General features: G+C 36.2%; 1 protein-coding gene and 1 pseudogene across 1 annotated transcript; both read right to left on the bottom strand.

Annotated features, from left to right (window-relative positions):
- Positions 1 to 11570: 11570 nt before the first annotated feature.
- Positions 11571 to 15862, bottom strand: LOC120068261 (putative ABC1 protein At2g40090; annotated as a pseudogene).
- Positions 15863 to 19149: 3287 nt separating this feature from the next.
- Positions 19150 to 19642, bottom strand: LOC150031720 (uncharacterized). The gene is made up of 2 exons (XM_090308256.1): positions 19575 to 19642; positions 19150 to 19489 (listed from the first exon to the last, which is right to left on the bottom strand). Exons 1-2 carry the CDS (start codon positions 19640 to 19642, stop codon positions 19150 to 19152), a joined length of 408 nt encoding a protein of 135 aa, XP_090164382.1.
- Positions 19643 to 20139: the final 497 nt, after the last annotated feature.

Below are 20139 nucleotides of genomic sequence, written 5' to 3'. Positions count from 1 at the left end.
ATATAAATTGAAAGTTCAAAGATTAAATAAACACAACACCTGATCAAAATTCATTAACAAAATTTGTAATTTTATTTTTTATTTATTACAATTGGTCCCTTCTATTTAAAAGAGAAAATGTGGAGAACTTTCGTCACTCATTGATAACTGTTACATTATCAGAAATTAAATAATACAAAAAACGTAAAAGAATCAACATCCAGATATATGTGTTTCATTAACGGTGTGTTAGCTATGTCCATGAGGCAGAGGGAGAATAGTATTATTAGAGAGAATGTTTTTTGAATACATCAACGACGTCTCTAGGGTTAGAAGGTTTATATCGTGCACTATTCTAAACCCTAGGATCGTAATCGTAAATAATTACAAATAAATAAATATGCTATATGTGCATTCTGAATAAGTTAACAAATTCAAGGCATTCCAACAATAACTATTGATGTTCTAGCTAGTTATTATTTGTCATGGAAAACTAATGTTTAAAAGTTTTGACACCAGAAAAAACTTCAAAATTCATAGTAGGGGTGGAAACGGTTCGTTTCGGTTTGGTTTGGTGGTCAAATTGAATCGAACCAAATTTTCTAATATGTGAAACAAAACCGCATATATGCGGTTCATTTCGGTTTCAAATTCAGTTTTGGCATTTTTAAAACATCTATTTTATATTTTTTAATTAAAAACGGTTTGGTTTAGTTCGGTTTTAAATTCAGTTTTGTTCTATAAATTAAAAATAGTTCGATTTTAAATTCAATTTTACTCTTTTTTTAATATATATATATATATATTAGTTAAAAATGGTTTGGTTCGGTTTCAAATTCGGTTTTTGAAATTGAAACAGAACCGAACCAAATTAATTCGGTTTCAAAATTTTTTCAAACCTGACCAATTCACATTTTTTGGTTTTACTTAGTTTTGGTTCGATTTGGTTCGATTTTTAAAAACAGTTCAATTTTTGTGATTGAATGACCATCCCTAATTCATAGACCAATCTTGCCTTCAACATTTTTTTAAAAAAATAATTTGATCCCTACTATTTAAAATTAAAATTGGCAAAAACAAAACTTGGGAACTTCCATCTCCCGATTGACATCTGCGAACGTTTCCAACTAGTTATTTCTCATCGAAAGATGCTAATGATATTTTATTCATAAATCGGATGGTTTACATTAATACTATCAATATATTTAATAATAATACTCATAACACATAAAAAAAAGTCACATTGGTTCCTCAACTTTCATTAAAGTAATAATTTAGTCTCTCAATTTCTATTGGTAATGATTTAGCCTTTGTACTTTCAAATTTATAACAATTCAGTTCTTGAATTGTAATGAGTATTGGTCTCTATACTTTGCAATTTATAATGAATTAGTTCTTGAATTGTAATAAGTATCGAGCTCCTAGCTCTACATCCCAAAGAATGCAATCAATGATTTAAACTTTGTATGTTCTTAAATGTATTAAACTTTGAGGCTATTTGAGGTGGAATGTAATCAGGATTACTAAAAATTAAATAAATATTTGAATGAATGAGAGATTGAGGACATAACGGTAATAAGATCGTGAAGCGTGAAAATTGTGAGAAAAAAAGTTGGACTGAGAATGATAGAAATGGAATGAGTTTGATATTATAAATTGGACCCAAAACGCTCAATCCAAACATAGATTTTAGATTACATTACATTACAAACTCATTCCATTACTCCAAAAAACTCCTTTTATGTCCTTGATTCGTTTTAACATGTGCTTTTTATTTATTGTAAGCCAATATTTCTAGTTAATTGTAAACTTCTGATTTGTTTGTGGTGAACTTGTGCTTTAAATTTGTTGATCATATTTATTTGCAATTGGTTGGTTTGAATGTCATTAGATGGAAGACCACCATATTATCCCTGGACCATATGATCTATCTGTGTTGCACCTTCAACTTCAAGCCAATCATAGATCAGAGATGGTCTGGAAGGATGAATATACGGGTGTTATGCTTTGCAGGCGTCGAGAAGTTGTTATACATAGACATATGCGCATCTAGATGACTATATCAAGCCATATTTACATGTGTTTGGATTCTATGTTATATTGTGTATAGGGTTCATTCAAATAGATTGGCATCTAATTACTGTTTTAGTGGAGTGATGATAACTGGAGACACACGCGTTCCATCTACTGCATGGAGAGTGTATTGTAACGTTGCAAGACATAGCCATCCAATTTGGATTACCTGTTGATGGTACAACTTTGACAGGATCAATGGATCATAATTGGAGACAACTCTGTCATGAACTATTAGGAGTTATGCCAAATGATTGAGTTCTAAAATGAGGTCGTCTTAGCCTCATATGGTTAGCTGAACAATTCAACCATTTTGCCCATCTACCAAAGAATGTAGAGAATGAACATATCCAATTCTATGCTAGAGCATATATTCTTATGCTTATTGGAGGCATCGCAATTTTTGATAAGTCGAATATAGTTGGGGTGATGGATGCATATACAACTTTGCAAAGGTAGTGCAAGTAATCAATAACAAGGATTTGGCAGGTCCATTTTTACTGTTACAGATTTGGACATAAGATCGATTTCCCTTTTTGGCACCTAGACAAATGTATCAATACGAGAATGATTTAGGAGATAAACCACTTGCATACGGTATGATCTTTTAACTATATTTTTTTTTTTTAGAAAAAGATCATATTCTCCTTTTTATTGTCTATATATATTTTTTTTAGGTGGAATGATGCTAAATGTATCACCACAACACCTACACATTTGCTTATCCGATTTAGATTCATATTGGATACTGTGACCCGTCATCTATGAAGAAGTTTATTTTATGTTCTTTTATATTACTAAATAATAAACATTTTTTTGTCTCTAAAGTTCAACATAAACTTTGTAGATTATTTGGGCGCCTTATAGTGATTTAGTTAGAAGATTGCTAGCATATTGTCTCAATGGACATGAAATATGGTCAAGTAAAGCTCCCCTAATTTATTGTTGTTTTTTTTTTGTAGTAGAGTGGCAATTTCCAAATCCTTTGACGCTCCAATTTGGTTGGGTGCAACCAATTCCCGCACAGTACTTTATAGATATGCGACTACACTCTTACTACTTACGTGGTAATTATGAACAAGATTGGGTAAGTTGTTTGGATTCTGAAATAGGAATGTGGGAAAATTGACGACATTCTATTATTGAGGGAGAATTTATCAAGGGGATGGAAATGTTGGACCTGGATACAAACAATGGTATTCCATCCATCATCAACAGACGATACTTTACTCACATTGGATTCAAGGATCTCATACCGAGAGTTCCATGAGCGGGTTTAGATTGCTCCGATTTCACAGTGACCGAAATCCAAACGACATACATTCAACACATACAGTTATGCATATAATCTAATTATCGGCATGCTTAGAATACAGTAAAATCATGGAAAGGGTTCATACCAGATGAAGACACTCTTCGAACATCTGAACCCTAAGCAGCGGAAACCTCCAACGGATCTACCAGCACCCGACGAATATGTCGACTGTAACAGCACGATCAGAATGCACATGAACATTGCAGCGGGGACGACATTACCACAAGAGAAACCCGGGTATCCTCGGTGTAAAAAACCCAAAGAGTGGGCTTTGGTGAGTTTGGTAGAGGACGAAGGAGAAGGCGTTGTGTAGACGATAAGAAAGTGGGAGATGAAACTCTACTATCGTATAGCCGAAATGGTTATCGTATAGTAGAGCTACACGATCGTGTAGGAAAGACTGAACGATCGTTTAGGTAAAACGTATATGATTGTTTAGTGAAAATGTGAGATAGACGATCGTTTAGACGAGCAAGCTTCTATCGTATAGGCTCTCATGATTGCTTTCACGGATTCTTTTGGGCGCGGGCGATAATACGAATGCACGAATGATCAAAATGAAAACGATTTTCATTATTTTCATCCGCCGGTTACTATAACCATCACAACCCCACTTCCCACGTCCGAATGTGGATAAATCCATTAATTATCAAATAATTAATCAATTAATTTAATTAATAAATATAATCATATTATATTTATATCCTATAGTTTGATATCATATATCTACTATAGCATTTTCTCCTCTACTTGATTTATAATGTATCTCATACATTTAGCCAATTATATCATATATAATTAACCATATATAATTGAACTTCCTTTTGTTAATTTGAACATTTCAAATTAACTCAAACATTGGTTCTCGACTTTATCCAAGCTACCCAGGTGACCTAATGGACCTATGGCTCGAAGCTCCAATGGTACGTGAATAGCTGACTAAACTCTTTAGCCACGAGATCCACCATCCGTTAACTGTCAGTGATTCCAATAAAGACCAACAGCTGAACTCTTTTTACCACAGATATATTTATGTGTCCATTGGATATAACAAATCATGAGTATGATGACCTTTCACATATGCTTGTAAGTACAGTTGGGCCAATTTACCGTTTTGTCCTTGTAATTACATCTCACTCCTTAAGTGCCACTGATTTCTCTAATGAACAATACAACATAGTCCAACTATGTGTGAACACCTCTCGGGCCAAGAGAAGGTGTGTGGCGCCACATCGTTCAAGCCTCGGAATCAGTTCTTAAGAGAGCCATCTATCTAATTACCTCTGCCTCGGGGAAGGAGTGAATTCCATCATGTGTAGCTGAGTTCCCAGCTCCCAAATTAGACGAATCCCCAAAATGATAGGTTTGAATCAGCGACCTGGCCACTCACACCCATACAAATCAAAAGACCGCCCTCAATGGCAGGAGTTCTTAACTCACTCAGGATTGAGGTCATGTTACCTATGGTCATCCTAGCGAAGTGAAGTCTCTATCATGAACGGTGTTATATAAAAAGACATTAACACTTCGTGGTCAGGTCTTATACAAACTCTTTATATAGGACGCCCCTGCTCACATGTCCCCAACGCGAATGATCAGGATCAGACCATCTATGACAAGTCACAACAGTTGTGACAATTCCACAAAGCGGGCCGCGTCTGTAGCGCTACCAGGATAAGGTTTCCCTCGTTTATCCATTTACTACAGACCATTTTGGTTATCACTCAAGACATGATCCACTTGCATGTCACCACATACATGTTTGAGTCACATACAGATAACAAGGGATTTTATGTTTATTGGTTTGTGGTAAAGCAAATAAAACAAATAATCGAGCAAAACAACAAGATGTGAAGTAAATATCACATATTAACAATCACAGTTGTTCGTATATACTATTTACAAACTACAGGATACGAGACTTTAGGGCATCAACCCCAATAATCTCCCAGTTGTCCTAAAGCGAAGTGGGGTGTACAAAAACTTAGTATAAAACAATAAACTAGGGCATAAAAGCCGAGTACAATAAAATCTTCCACTTGCCCTAGTTCAGCCGTGAGTGATCCTGTAGACCCATGCTCTGTAGGTGACCCTCAAACACTATAGTCGTGAGAGCCTTCGTAAACGGGTTAGAAACATTGTGCTCCGAAGCAATCTGCATGACGATTACGTCCCCTCGATGCACTATCTCGTGGATCAGATGATACTTCCGCTCTATGTGTTTTTCGCGCCGGTGACTCCTTGGCTCTTCTGTGTTTGCCACTGCCCCACTATTATCACAATAAAGGGTAATGGGTCTAGACATATCTGGAACAACTTCTAGGTCTGTCAAGAACTTCTTGAGCTAGATGACCTTCTTAGCAGCTTCGCAAGCCGCTATGTACTTTGCCTCCATAATGGAGTTTACGATGCACCCCTGTTTAGTGCTTCACCACACTACAGCTCCTCCGTTAAAATTAAAGACTGACCCTGATGTGGACTTACGAGAGTCCTTATTAGTCTGACAGTTAGAATTCGTGTATCCTGTAAGGATCAAATCCTTCGAACCATACACGAGCATGTAGTCCCTCATTCTTCGAAGATACTTAAGGATGTTCTTCATTGCGGTCGAGTGACCCTGGCCTGGATTAGACTGATACCTACTAACTATGGCCACAACGTAGACGACATAGAGCATTACGTACATCAAATTGCCAACGACAGATGCATATGGGACCCATCTCATCTTCTCAACCTCTTGAGGCGTCTTAGGACACATTTTCTTAGACAAAGTGACTCCATGCTTGAACGGAAGTAGGCCCTTCTTGGAGTCCTGCATTGAATACTTGAGCAACATCTTGTCAATATACGATGTCTGAGATAGTGCTAGCACTTTATTCTTGTGATCCCGAAAGATCTGTATACATAGAACAAACTGAGTCTCTCCCAAATCTTTCATTTGGAATTGGGTCGCTAGCCAGTTCTTAACTGCAGTCAGTAGACCTACATCATTTCCAATGAGTAGGATATCGTCTACATACAACACTAAGAAGACTACTGAAGCGTTGATGATCTTTTTGTAGACACAAGGTTCATCAACATTTTGGTCAAAGCCATACAACCTGATCGCAGTTCGTATGTTCCAAGATTGAGACGCCTGCTTCAGTCCATAAATGGACCGATTCAGTTTGAAAACCTTTTGCTCTTGATCTTGGGCTATGAATCCCTCAGGCTGCACCATATCAATGGTCTCCTCAAGATTGCCATTCAAAAAGACTGTCTTGACGTCCATTTGCCAGATCTCATAATTATAAAAAGTTGCAATGACCAGGAGGATGCAGATCAACTTTAACATGGCAACAGGCGATAAAGTCTCTTCATAGTCGATTCCCTCTATCTGGGTATAACTCTTTGCCACAAGTCGAGCCTTGAGGATCTGTACCTTCCCATCAGCACCTCGTTTGCGCTTGTAGATTCATTTACAACCTATAGGGTGAACCCTAATAGGCAGATCTACAAGATCCCATACTGAGTTGAAGTATATTGACTCCATCTCGAGATCCATGGCCTTGACCCATTCATCCCAGTAAACATCCTCCACTGCCTTCTTATAAGACAACAGATCCTCAACGTCGCCATCTTCTACCATAGCAAGGATTTCTATGAACCCCAGATAGCGAACGGGTGGGTTCACAACCCTCCCACTACGTCAAGGTTCCCTCAACTCTTGAGGTGGAACCAACTATTGGATGAACTCCCATCAATAAATTTTGTTCATGTAGTAGACTCTTCAACAACTCTTATTGAAGTTTCAACAGTTTCATTGGAAAGCTCACGCAACACGAATTTGCTTCGTGGACTGTGCTCCCTTATATGATCCTCTTCCAGGAGAGTAGTGTTTATTGAAACAAACACCCTATTTTCTGTTGGATCATAAAAATAACCCCCTCGTGTATCTTTGGGTAGCCTATAAAGAGGCATAACCTCGACCGTGGTTTTAACTTCTTGGGATTAGCCTCAAGCACATGTGCAGGGCAAGCCCAAATACGGAAATGATGTAAGCTAGCTTTACGCCCGTTCCACAACTCCAGAGGTGTTCTTACAACACTCTTGGAGGGAACACAGTTGAGTATGTACGCCGCAGTCTCCACTGTGAAACCCCTAAACGAGTTCGGTAAGGAAGCATAACTCATAATCGAGTGAACCATGTCTAACAAGGTCCTATTTCTCCTCTCTGCCACACCATTCTGCTGAGGTGTACCCGACGCTGAGAGTTGGGAAATGATTCCATGTTCTATCAAATAGTCCTGGAATGCGGAGTCCAAAAACTCTCCACCTCGATCTGATCGAAGTATTTAATCTGTCTATCTAATGCATTTTCAACTTCGGCCTTGAACTCTTTGAACTTTTCAAAGGATTCAGACTTCCGTTGCAAAAGATAAACATATTCGTACCTGGAGTAATCATTAGTAAAACTGATAAAATACTCATAGCCACCTCGGACTCGGACATTCATAGGACCACAAAGATCAGAATGTACTAACTCAAGAGTCTCCTTGGCTCTAGAACCTTTTCCAGTAAAAGGTCGTTTAGTCATCTTACCTTCAAGGAAAGATTCGCACACGGGTCAAGAATTTCCTTCTAACTCACTTAGAAGTTCATTCTTCACCAACTCTCAATTCTATTGAGATTTATGTGCTCTAAACGTAGATGCCAAAGTTGGACATTTTCTTTTAGAGAAATTTGTTGACGTTTTAAATGAGTTATGACAGTTCTGAACATTTCAATATTATTGAGGGAATTAATGGCTAACGGCTTTAGCACATATAAATTCAATTCCAGATTTGTTGTGCAAATAAAGACACCATCTTTATGAATAAGCGCTTTATTCAAATTGAAAGAAAGGTGTATTTACATTGCAATAAACACTTTACAGAAATAAGGTTCCTTTTTAGTTCAGGAATAATATATATATCATTTAAAATTAGAAACCTATTCTATAAAGCTAACTGGAGTCCTCCCACTGCCACAGCTGAGACGACGTACTCGGTGCCTACTCGCATCGTCATTTCACCAGGCTTCAACTATCAGAACAAACATGGTTAGTGGCGCCTGAATCAATTATCCAGGCATAATCATCATTCTCCACTAAATAAGTTTCGAGCACAAGTAAATCACATTTACCTTTATCTGCCTTAGCCTTAGCCTTGGCTGCTTTTTTCTCCTTCAGATACCGAGGACAGTTCCTCTTCCAATATCCATCTTGGTTTCAATGGAAACATTTTCCCTTAGGGTTAGCAGGTACCTTCCCTTTGCCTCCTCGGGGCGACAAGCAATGGGTTAGCAGGTGCCTTCCCTTTTCCTTTACCACCATTTTTCTTCTTCCCCTTTGCAGAGTTAGAAGTAGAAGGTGCAGACTTCGTTCCTGAAGTCGAACTTTTATGGAACATCCTTGAGGATGAAGCAATATTGGCCTCACCTTTCTGCCTCTCCTTACTTTTCAGTAAAGATTGGTATGTTTGTAACTCGTTGAGGAGAGTTGTAAGGTTATATTTCACTTTGTTAAGAATCACATTGCTAACAAAGTGTCGGAAGCTCTCTGGTAAAAAATGCAGGATTATGCTAACCTGGCTACCCTTATCGATGGTAGACCCATTCAACTCCGCCACATTGAAGTGGACCATTATGTTTAGCACATGTTAACGAACAGAGGTGCCTTCTTGCATTTTGGAGTTGAATATGTATTTAAGAGCCTCATGCATAAGCTGTTGAGATGGTTGTCCAAACATCCCCTAGAGAGACTCCATGATCTCACGGGCTGAAACCATAAACTCATGCTTTGTAACGACTCGACCCCCTAGGACTTAAGTTAGGCCGTTACTAAATAGATACAGGCATGGAACTCAAAATGACACTCAGTTATGGCAAAATAAATGCTAATTAAATAAGGTAAGTTCAAAAGACTTTCATTAAATTCAAATACTAAAACAATAGTAGGGTACCTATAATCATAAAGGATAGTAAATGAGTCTGAAAAACGATTCTTAAAGTAAGTTTTAAACATCAAAACTAAAAGTTAAGAGAAGCAAGAAAATAACTCTAAATTTCATGATGCAGAAGCGTAAAAACTAGTCCCAGTGGCTCGATCACGAATTTCGCTTGTTCATCGCCAGTGCATCTTTACCATTATCTAAAACAACAATATGAGAAAGAATGAGTATAAAATACTCAGTAAGTAACCCCATTACTGGGGTCAGGCTGGGCATCTATGTCCTCTAAATACCCACCACTAGTAAAACATATAAACTACTCTAGTCGTCATGAGACACATATGCATCTGAAACAAGAAGAAGACTGAGTCCTATCCTACTATAGTTAAGTATGCTCACTACCTCTGGTGAATCCCGAAGGAGACATAAACTGGTGAATCCTGAAGGAGATACAAACTGGTGAATCCCGAAGGAGACACAAACTGGTGAATCCCGAAGGAGACAAAAACTGGTGAATCCTGAAGGAAACACAAACTGGTGAATCCCGAATGAAGCACAAAATCTAATGGGCATCTAACTAATCAGTAAGGACATTTGCATAGTCTCAACATCATAATTATCACGATATGAATCTATGACATACATATATACCTCAACATCATGGCTCTACAACTTACACATATACCTCAACATTATCTGATCAAATATAACCATATGGAATCACATACCATCTCATACTAGCATTCAAGTGTCTATGTGCACAAATAAATATTTCAGATCTCATGCTAGAACATACTTTGGTTATATTATACTATCAGTCTTTCGTGCTGTCATTCTATCATAACATTCATTTATCATGCTAGCATACATCTAATGCCTGCACTGGAAGCAATTCGAGCTTTAATGTCGGTTTTAAACCAACATTAAAGATAGTGTTATTAAAGCCCTTTATCTTTAATGTCAGTTTTAAACCGACATTAAAAGGCTTCAATAACACCAATAACACAACCTTTAATGTTAGTTGCAACCGACATTGAAGACCATTAATGTCGGTTGCAACCGACATTAAAGGTCTTTATTGATTAAAGCCTGTCGGTTGCAACCGACATTAAAGCATTTTTTTTTATTATTATTAACCGACATTGAAGCTCGAATTTGTCCGTTTTATCAACTATTGTCCGTTTTTTAAAGTTCCTTTGCCAAATCCATTTTTTTCGGTAAAAAAGTATAACATGACACATCATCATCGAATGTTGTAAATCTATTACATTTAATCCGTAAATTCTGCTATAGAATTATAATTTAAAAGGCGTAAAATAATTTAGGCCTTGAAAACACAAATTACAAATAATACAAAGATTATGATTTTATAAGGGCAAAAAAATCTTCCGTGTAAGTTTCATTAGCCAAAGCTTTATCTGCTATGAGTTTCTTGTAACTAGAGCTCAAGCCACCCTACTCCAGAATTCATTAAGAAAATTATGGTTATCTGTGTCTCTCAAGGACCCTCTCAGTTCCACATCAGAACCTTGTAAAAGAAACTACAACGTGATTCTAATCAAAATAGATGGTTTAAGAAAGAAGTTTTATAAGACTACCACCTTGAGCACCCCACAAAAGGTTGAAAGAGGGCAATAAATTAGGGTGGCTCTTTGCGTTGAAATATACAACCTTGCCAAAAGAAAAAAAGCATATGATAAGGAAATTCCCAAAGATAGAAACTATTTATCACGTATACTTTATGTTTATGGTACCTAAACAGGCCTCCCTTTCAGCGAGTTGGACATTGTATTCGTCAACCGTGTAGCCATCTTTTGATCTTCCTGAGGTTTGAAATAATAGAAAATTGTTTAACAGCAATAAACAAATACATTTATGTACAAATGCACTTAAATATGTCATGATATGAAAATGTAAGGAATGACGAAACATCCCTACACTTGTTTACAAGCAATTATTCTTTTACAAGAATCAAGAGTACTTTCATTAGATCAAGGAAACCATCTTCCATTATTCTCTTTCTTAGAGAATCAGCACTATTATTCAACTGAATTGGCAAGTGTACCACCACATTCCAAGTTTAAGTATATAACTTACAATAGTTAGATTTTCTCAAAATAAATCCTAAATGCTAAATAACCTCGATGCTATCCTTTCCAAACTAAGAGCACAAGAAATAATCTTCTTTCATCTCACCAGAGTGGTAGGTGTAAAGAATGATGTAGCAGCCTCCACTATAAAATTACACGTGGTAATTTCGTAAGGAGCTCTGAGATTTAGGGGAAATACTCTGAAGCATACATCTGAGAAGAAAGAAAGGTCGAACGTCGTTAGATAGCCAGTTGAGAAGTCTACTAAGGTGACTGCAATCATTAGAACTTTCTCGAGGAGAGGAGAGCAAAGCTTGTGATAAGAATAAGTTACTTCATTTTAAGAGAGTTTTTCCAAACTTATAAGAATAATGATTTTCACCAAATAAGTAAAATAGTGTTTCAAGATGGGTTATAACACTGTGTAAAAGCATAAAAGAATTCCCTTTATTATCATTATTATTTGTTGGGGGCAGTATGTACCATCTAAGAGAAACTACCTGTAATTCTGAACGTTCATTGTCAGTTCCTTGAATGACTAAATGGTCAACTGTTGGGTCAATGACTCGATTCCAAGGTTTCATAGTAAGAATTCCAGCAATCAATGCATAAAGATCTTTCCCAGCACCCAATTTCTTACTGTTTTCCTTTATTGAATCAACATTAGAAAATATTAAAGCCTAACAGTAAGGGAGAGAAATAACATTAAATGGCAAGTGAAGACAGAGACATGCTAGCAATAAGAATACATTGAGACGGTAAAGGACAGACAAGCAAGTGAAGATAGATGGATATCTCAAGAAGTTGTCTATAGGTTTTTTAACAAATAAATCGATCATTTAGTAAGAGTTCACCAAAGAGGCTCCTTCTATTAGAAGGTAAGGGATGGACAAGCAAGTTTGCAGCATAAGGGTCACAGTGCACAAATCCAAGCTTATATATCATCTTAGTAAATGTATGACTAACTTGTATAATAAGTTCGAGGTAATTTTATCAGAAAGTGACGTAAAACACATATCATTGATTCATAATATGGTTAAGCAAGCAATTTAAAAATATTTTAAAATAACATCTCAATGAATTGTCTGAATTCCTAAACTTGTAAAACTTTTTCTGGCTAGTCAGATACAACTGTAAATAAATAAATAAAAGTTTACAAACCACTTGTGCATATAGGACTATCAAGTGGGTAAAGAAAGGAACACTCAATGAACGAAGACAAAATATAAATAATGCTCATAAATAAACCTAATTTTCTTGAACAAACAAAATGTGTGGTCTTACTAATTTTGCAACTTCTGATGGTTGAACCCCAAGTTTCTGAATGGCCTTAACATCATTTATTTGAGCACCATCCATAAACTCCATGGTCAATAACTTTGAGGTACTTAAGTTCCAAAACAGTGACTGAAATACCAATTTTAGGACAGAACCCCTCATTTTCTAACCAAAGTAATTTGTGTTTGTTCGAAACAATTCCAATATTCTCATAGAATCTCTGATATTCTAATATAAAATAAGAGATCACCATGAACAGATAGCTTACAAGTGGAATAGAAAGGGGGGGAAATCCAGTTAAGTTACTAACCTTAAAAAAAACCTTAATAACATGAGCATTGAGGAGAAGAAAATCAGATTCAATGTTGTGCAAAATAGAAAAGGCTCATAATTTCATATTATTTTAAGCCCAGCGAATTTGCCTATTAGAGATCAGTTTATGAAAGAACTTGGGAAAACACGTTGAATAAGATCTCAAGGGTTCTCAAGAATACATCTTCAGAAGGAAATCTACCTGATTTAGAATGAGAAGACTAACATGCAATCTAGCATTAAAGCATAATGGTAAGAGCAATCTGGAACAATCAAATTTTCAGGGGCTTAAATTCATGACCAGAAGCTAGCAAATAGGACATTGAAAATCCCGTAGTTTCTTAAGTATGGAGTTGAAAATCCCATAGCAAATAGGACATTGAAAATCCCATTGTAAAGTCAGCAATTAAACAACTTGGGGAAAAAAGGAGGAAAATTCATTGACATCCATGTGAATATGGAAGAATCGTGAGAGAGAATTTCTCATGACATAAAAAGAGTACATATAATCAAAGCAAAAGAAGTGTAGGAGAAAGGGCATACAAACTGAAAGGAGTGTAGGAGACAGAGAGGAAAACCTACCTTTGGCAAACTTTCACTAACCTCATCAACCAACCACCTAAATCAAAAAAAAAAAAAAACATTCTTCATCGTAAGAGATCATATATCACCAAAAGTCTATGGAACAATATTATTGTTGCAGAACATTTTTCAAGATAGAGCAGAACTTTTCTTCATTCAGAGTATATAGATGCATGATTTATATGGGTTTTATATGGACAGAATGCATTCATCAACAAACCCTTAACAAGGTCATAAGATGTTCTAGAACATTACCTATAATCAACAGAAGGAAAAAATCGATATAGGGTGATCACAATTAATGCAACACCAGCATGATCTGCAGCTGCAGTATCAGACATATGAGTGTGCTGCACCTGAATATAAAGGGACCATAGGTAAACAAAATTGACCCTCAAAAGTCAAATCAATATAAGTACATGTGAATTCAAGTTCAAATTTATTGAGTACAATAAGACCTTTGCAGCAACTTTTTGCGCATCATGGGTATGAGCAACATGCACTTGTGCAAGGGAAGCGCTGGCTATTGGATCAGGATTAAATTCAGAAAAGATCTGCACATGAGAAGGCTTGCTTCATGAGACAAATTTCTTTTACAATAAAATAATGGTATTAAATCAATAACAATGAGATTATACGAAAAAGGATATAGAAAACAGAAGTGCCAACTCATATGCAACAGTAACACAATCAAGATAACCAGCTTCTATCAGATTGCAAAAGTAATCTCCATTCAATAGAATGAATGCATAATCTGATTATATGAAACGGGTTAGCCAAGTAAATATACCTTATCCGATGTCATGCCAAGCTCTCTCTTGAACACTTCACACACTTGGTTGTACGGGGATACTGGATATTTGTTCAACATATATTCTCTCATTATCTGGACATATTCTTAGGGCACCAAATACTCCTGCATGAGAAACAAGGTAAGGCAAATTAAGGACTGCAGGCCCATCTTTTTTTTCATCACATGATCAGAGATGTGGATAGAAGGCATACCAACTGACCAATATGTTGACCAAGCTTGATATATATTCCTCCATTTTTGAAGCATAATTCTTGAATTCTACGTGCAGATCTAAGGTGAAATTCATGCTTAACTTTTTCCCTCTCATCACTCCCTTTGGGCAATCTCCACAGTGAATATTCGTAATCTAAAAAGAGAAGAGTGATGCCGATTTAAAAAAATAGATTCAGGGATCTGGTCATTCGTATAAATCTAAATTTTACGTCTCCGAACACATTGGAATTCAACCCTTGAACAAACTACTCAAATCTCACGAAGTCAATGCCAATAATTGACAGAAATAGCCAATTTCAACATATTCTTCCAAGAAAAACAAATAGATCTCAAGAGTTGATATCAATAAATATAGCCAATTACATATTTCCAGCTCTTCTAACTTCATATAAGCCATCTCTCTTAGTTTTATACTTTGTAATAACTTGAGATTCTCACTTCTTTCCAAACATATTCTTGTAGTGAAACAACAACAATTGTTGAATCATATGGTTTCAATTCCCTCTATTGCATTATTTTCAACCGGAAAAGAGGGGATTTTTTTTAGGGAATTAATACATATTTGGCTTTAGAATGAAAATAAAAAACTCATTAAAAAAAATAAAATAAATAATAAATAAACGCAAAAGATTAGCTTGTAATGATAATCAAGATCTAATCAAAGCCAAAATAACTTACTATTTTCATGTCATCACTGAAACCTCTCTCTGAAACAACTGATCTAACAAAACCATCGAATGTGTGGCGTGAAGGTTGCACTCCGAGTTCATGCATCTTCAAAGACGTGGTTCCTAGTGTCGTTAATACACATGAAACACTAAACTAAATGAAGGTTAAAAATATGAACGAGGTATAATGCATAACATAACACATTATTTCAAGAACATGAAAATCCGAATAACTTAAAGTGGCAACTATTTAAAGCATTTGAAACCCATTATTTAATGAAAAAAAATATTTATAGAATAAAAGTTTTTGGTAATAAGAGATGTCATTTTGAAAAATATTATCTTAACTCAAGATTTCTGGTACCAATTGGCTATATCATTAAATAAAATCGATCTCAAAGGAATGAAATAAAACCTATTGCATTAGCTGCTCTGCAAGACCACAGTTCCTACTACGTGCACATGCTTGTATCACATCATTGAACGACCATCTCAATACCTTCATAACAGAACTGCTTGTGATTGTTTGGCAAAGTCAATGGATAACTTTCAACTTCTCCACATTTCATACCGTTGACAAAATTTTTCCCTACCTCACCACTGTAGGGGACCAATTTCTTATAGAATAACTCATCAGTAGAAGGTCCATTTTCCTCAAAAGTAAAATTGTTACTGTAGGATCTAATGGCAACACTAGAGGGGGGTGAATAGGGTTGACTACTAAATTTTTTTTTTCAAATAATTTTATCTTCAAACAATGCTCAATAGAGTTAACTCACTAATTTGATTAAAGAAAATTTATGCAAGAAAAAACTTAAATCATGCAAGCTATGATAACTTCAAATTTAAAGACAATTTAATCAAGAATAAATTTAAATAACACACTAAAAATTAAATCATGCAATTGGGAAAGATTAAAAAAAAATAACTAAGACAAGAAGTAAAAAATTTGAACACAAGAAATAAAAGAGAGAGAGGAAAAGAAAACACCGAGAATTATAGTGGTTCGACAAATTGCCTACTCCACTCTCCAAGACTCCTTCTTAGGTATTTCACTAAGTGATCCTCTTGCAGGTGAGGACCAAACTGACACACAACCCTATTTTTCCTAGGCTAAAGAGAAACCCAAGATCCTTTTTACTGGTTCAGGATCAAACCAATTCCTTTTTCTCACAACCCAAGGTGTACCCAGACCTTAATACAATTCCCAAAAAAAAAAAAAAAAAAAAGAAAAACCTCACAATATTACCTCTTGAAGGCTAAATACACAAGTTGAGCACTAAAAAAACTCGCAAAAATAACTCTAGGCCAATTTAGGAGCAAGGAGGACAAGAATTTGAGAGGAGAGAGAATTGAGAGCTTGAGACTTGATAGCTTTTAGTATGTCAATGAAGAGTAAAATCAAGTCGAATTTATAGGCGAGAGGGATAAATTTTGGCCATTGGATATGATTGCAAATGAAGGGTGAAGATTGAATAAAAATAGAAAAGGAAAGGATTTGAAAAGAAATTTTGAAAAATTGGAAATATTGAGATTTGGAGAATAAAAAGAATTTGAAGGATGAAAATTTAGGAAGGAAATCAAATTTGAAAAGGCTGAAATTTGGTGCGAATTTGGAGAAAATTGGATCAGGAAATTAAAGGAAAATAAGAAAATAAAAATGAAAATAAAAAATAGCCGGATGATATGAGCACCACGGGCACAGGGGAGGAGATTGAGCATCATGCACCACATTGTGTGAAGAAATCGCAGGCACGTGTAGCACACGCGTGCGTCCGCGGGTGAAGTTAGGGTGACCGCCACTTGTCATTATCTCATTCGTCCACAATCGCCACGTCAGCAGAAAGTGACTGGAGTGAGCGCCATGTCATCCACCACATCAGCTACCACGTCATCCATATTGATCATTTGTATGCCACGTCAGCCGCCACGTCGGATGCCACGTCAGCAAGGTGTCACGTGGTACTGCCACATTGGATTTTCTCTCCAATCTTCTTTTGCTTATAACTTTCTCGTTTGAACTCCGATTTGAACGATTCAAATTGCGTTGGAATCGTCTTTCCGAGCTCTACAAGATAGCGACTCTGAAACACTGAAAATGTTAGTACAAAAAATATGAGTTTGTTATCATCAAAATACTTAGTTTGATTGAAGTTCTAAAGCTAGCATTCTTGAAGGTATAGGAATGTCCAATTTTAAAGAGGGTGACTTTCCTCCTGTGGCTCCAGTGGTCAAAGCCACCATCTTTTGCAGTGCAGTATAAAGTATTGTTTGATGAATCCTATCCATAACTTTAATTACTTAAAATTTTGGCACAGAAGGTTACCTCAGCTACTTGGATTGTTGCTTTTCGCTCCTCTACTTGCATCACTCTTCAACCCAAACAAATACCACAGTCTAGGAGATAACACTTATTATTTTCCAGTATGCTTAGGCTAATAACTACCCACATCCAAATTGCTAGATTTCTCCTAACTACAGCAGCAAACTTCCAGTACACAGTAAAAACACATCCAAATGAGATATACCAAATCAAAGTAAAAATTACCTTCTCAAGTGTCTCCTTAATTGCTTCATCATTCAGTTTCTCACTCCTACCTTTCTTAAGGATGTTATCACAAAATGTAACAAGTAATTATGCACTAGAACTTCAAGTAATTCAACAAATGTATCATATACAACAAAACCACTAATCAAATCAAATTTCAAAGGCCATAGACACATGAAAAGGCCAAAATCAAGGAGCAGAGAGACATATTGGAGTGAAACCATAGCTCACTTTCATTGAGACATTTACACAAACAGTTGAGAGGCAAAAACATAAGAACAAAAATTTTATGCCAAAACACATAAAGTAACAACGTACCTCCAACATTTAGACATTTCTTTACAAGTTCACAAGGTTCTCAACCCCCTTCTCACAAAATATCACCAATGCATGATTTCTACCATATAATCCTAAACCATATCTCATCGTCAGAAAAATCACTTCCAAATGACTTTACCAAAATTTTTCAATAACCAAAATTAATCCACAAGAGGGTAATCAAAACATCAAACTTAACAAAACTGCTAAAACAAACTCCAACTTCACTGAACAACACCTTAATACCTTCACAAACTTGAATCCAAAGTTGAAACACAATGGGTATCAACCAATTGATGCCGAAAGTAAATGAGTATTCAAGAATCAATCGAAAACAAACCCAAACGGCAGAAATCGTACCCAAATTGATAGATCCAGTGACGGAAAAGACGAAATACGCTTGAGCAGTGGTGGACGGAGGTCATGAAAATGAAACTAACGCGGTGGCTTTGAGCGGCATCGGACAGGCTCACGAACATGAGGAAGAAAAGGGGGGTGGGGTTTGACATTTTATAAAAAAAAACAAAAAAGGAAATAAATATAATTACATTTAATTTCTTTTCATTTTATACTATTAAATTCCTTTCCGTTTTCAAAATCAAATTAATTCTTGCCATTAATTTTCAATTTGAATAATTTCACGCCAACAATTAAATTCCCGCACTTACACTTGAAGTCAAAAATTCCAAAAAATGTCCTCCAACTAATAATAATTACTGAAATTCTAAATAATAAAGTTACTGAAATTACATTATTACTAAAAAATGTGTAGGGTGTTACGTTCTTCCTTCCTCAGAGAACTTTCGTCCTTGAAAGTTCATTCTTGAAAAAAAAAAAGCCTCCGGGGGTGTTACATTCTTCCCTCCTCAAAGAACTTTCGTCCTTGAAAGTTCATTCTTGAAAAAAAAAAAAGCCTCCGGGGGTGTTACATTCTTCCCTCCTCAAAGAACTTTCGTCCTCGAAATTTCATTCTTGACAAAGCTCTGGGTACTAGGCCTTCATCTCAACTGCTCGCTCCCAGGTAGCCTCTTTGAACTGGTGATTCTGCCACAGGACTTTCACAAAAGCAATTTCCCGGCGGTGCAATGTTTTTACCTCTCTGACGAGGATCTCTATAGGCTTCTCCTCGTAGCTTAAGTTGTCATTCAACTGTAAGAGCTCGTAGTCAACTACATGGGATGGTTCTGTTATATACTTCTTTATCATCGAAACGTGGAAGACATTATGAACTGAGGACAGTGTTAGGGGCAATTCCAAATGGTAAGCTATGGGGCCAACTCGTTTCAGGACTTCGAAAGGTCTAACTAATCTCAGACTCAACTTTCCCTTCCTGTCAAACCTCAGAATACTTTTCTAGGTGCCACTTTTAAGAACACTTTCACACCAGTCTCAAATTTCAGATCCTTACGACTTACATCGGCGTAACTCTTCTGTCTGCTCTGAGCTGGTTGCATACGAGCTCTGATCTTCTATATTGTCTCATTCGTGGTCTACATTAGCTCAGGACCTAGCAACTTTCTCTCACCAACCTCACCCCGACATACTAGAGACTTGCAACTCTTTCCATATAGGGCCTCAAATGGAAATGTGCCAGTGGCAGTCTGATAGCTATTATTATATACAAATTCCATTAAATGCAGGTGAGAGTCCCAACTCTCTGAAAATTCTAGTGCACAAGTGCACAACATATCTTCTAATATCTGGTTCAGATGTTCTATTTGACCATCAGTTTATGGGTGAAAAATTGTACCAAAATCCAATCGAGTACCCAATGCTAACTGGAGACTCTTAGAAAAAAACTAGATTCAAAATGAGGGTCATCGTTTGACATAGCTAAAACTAGTAACAAAAGAGGTGTAATAACCCCTTCCATAAATAACTATGAAACTTAAGATGTTGAAAATAAGCAACACTTCTACACATCCGAGCTGAGAACTGTGAAAACGGTCATGAAATTAAGAAAGTCTTATATATTAAAAA

This window comes from Benincasa hispida, chromosome 12 (genome assembly GCF_027475165.1).
Source record: "Benincasa hispida cultivar pf3 chromosome 12, pf3_genome.v1.1, whole genome shotgun sequence".
In the NCBI taxonomy this organism is placed as follows: domain Eukaryota; kingdom Viridiplantae; phylum Streptophyta; class Magnoliopsida; order Cucurbitales; family Cucurbitaceae; genus Benincasa; species Benincasa hispida.
This window is presented reverse-complemented; position numbering and strand designations above follow the sequence as displayed.

Coding starts and splice junctions, on each gene's coding strand:
- LOC150031720 (XM_090308256.1), bottom strand. CDS start 19,642: ATGAGACAATATAGAAGATCAGAGCTCGTATGCAACCAGCTCAGAGCA. Junction 19,490..19,574: donor GACAGAAGAGTTACGCCGAT/GTAAGTCGTAAG, acceptor GAGGTTTGACAG/GAAGGGAAAGTTGAGTCTGA.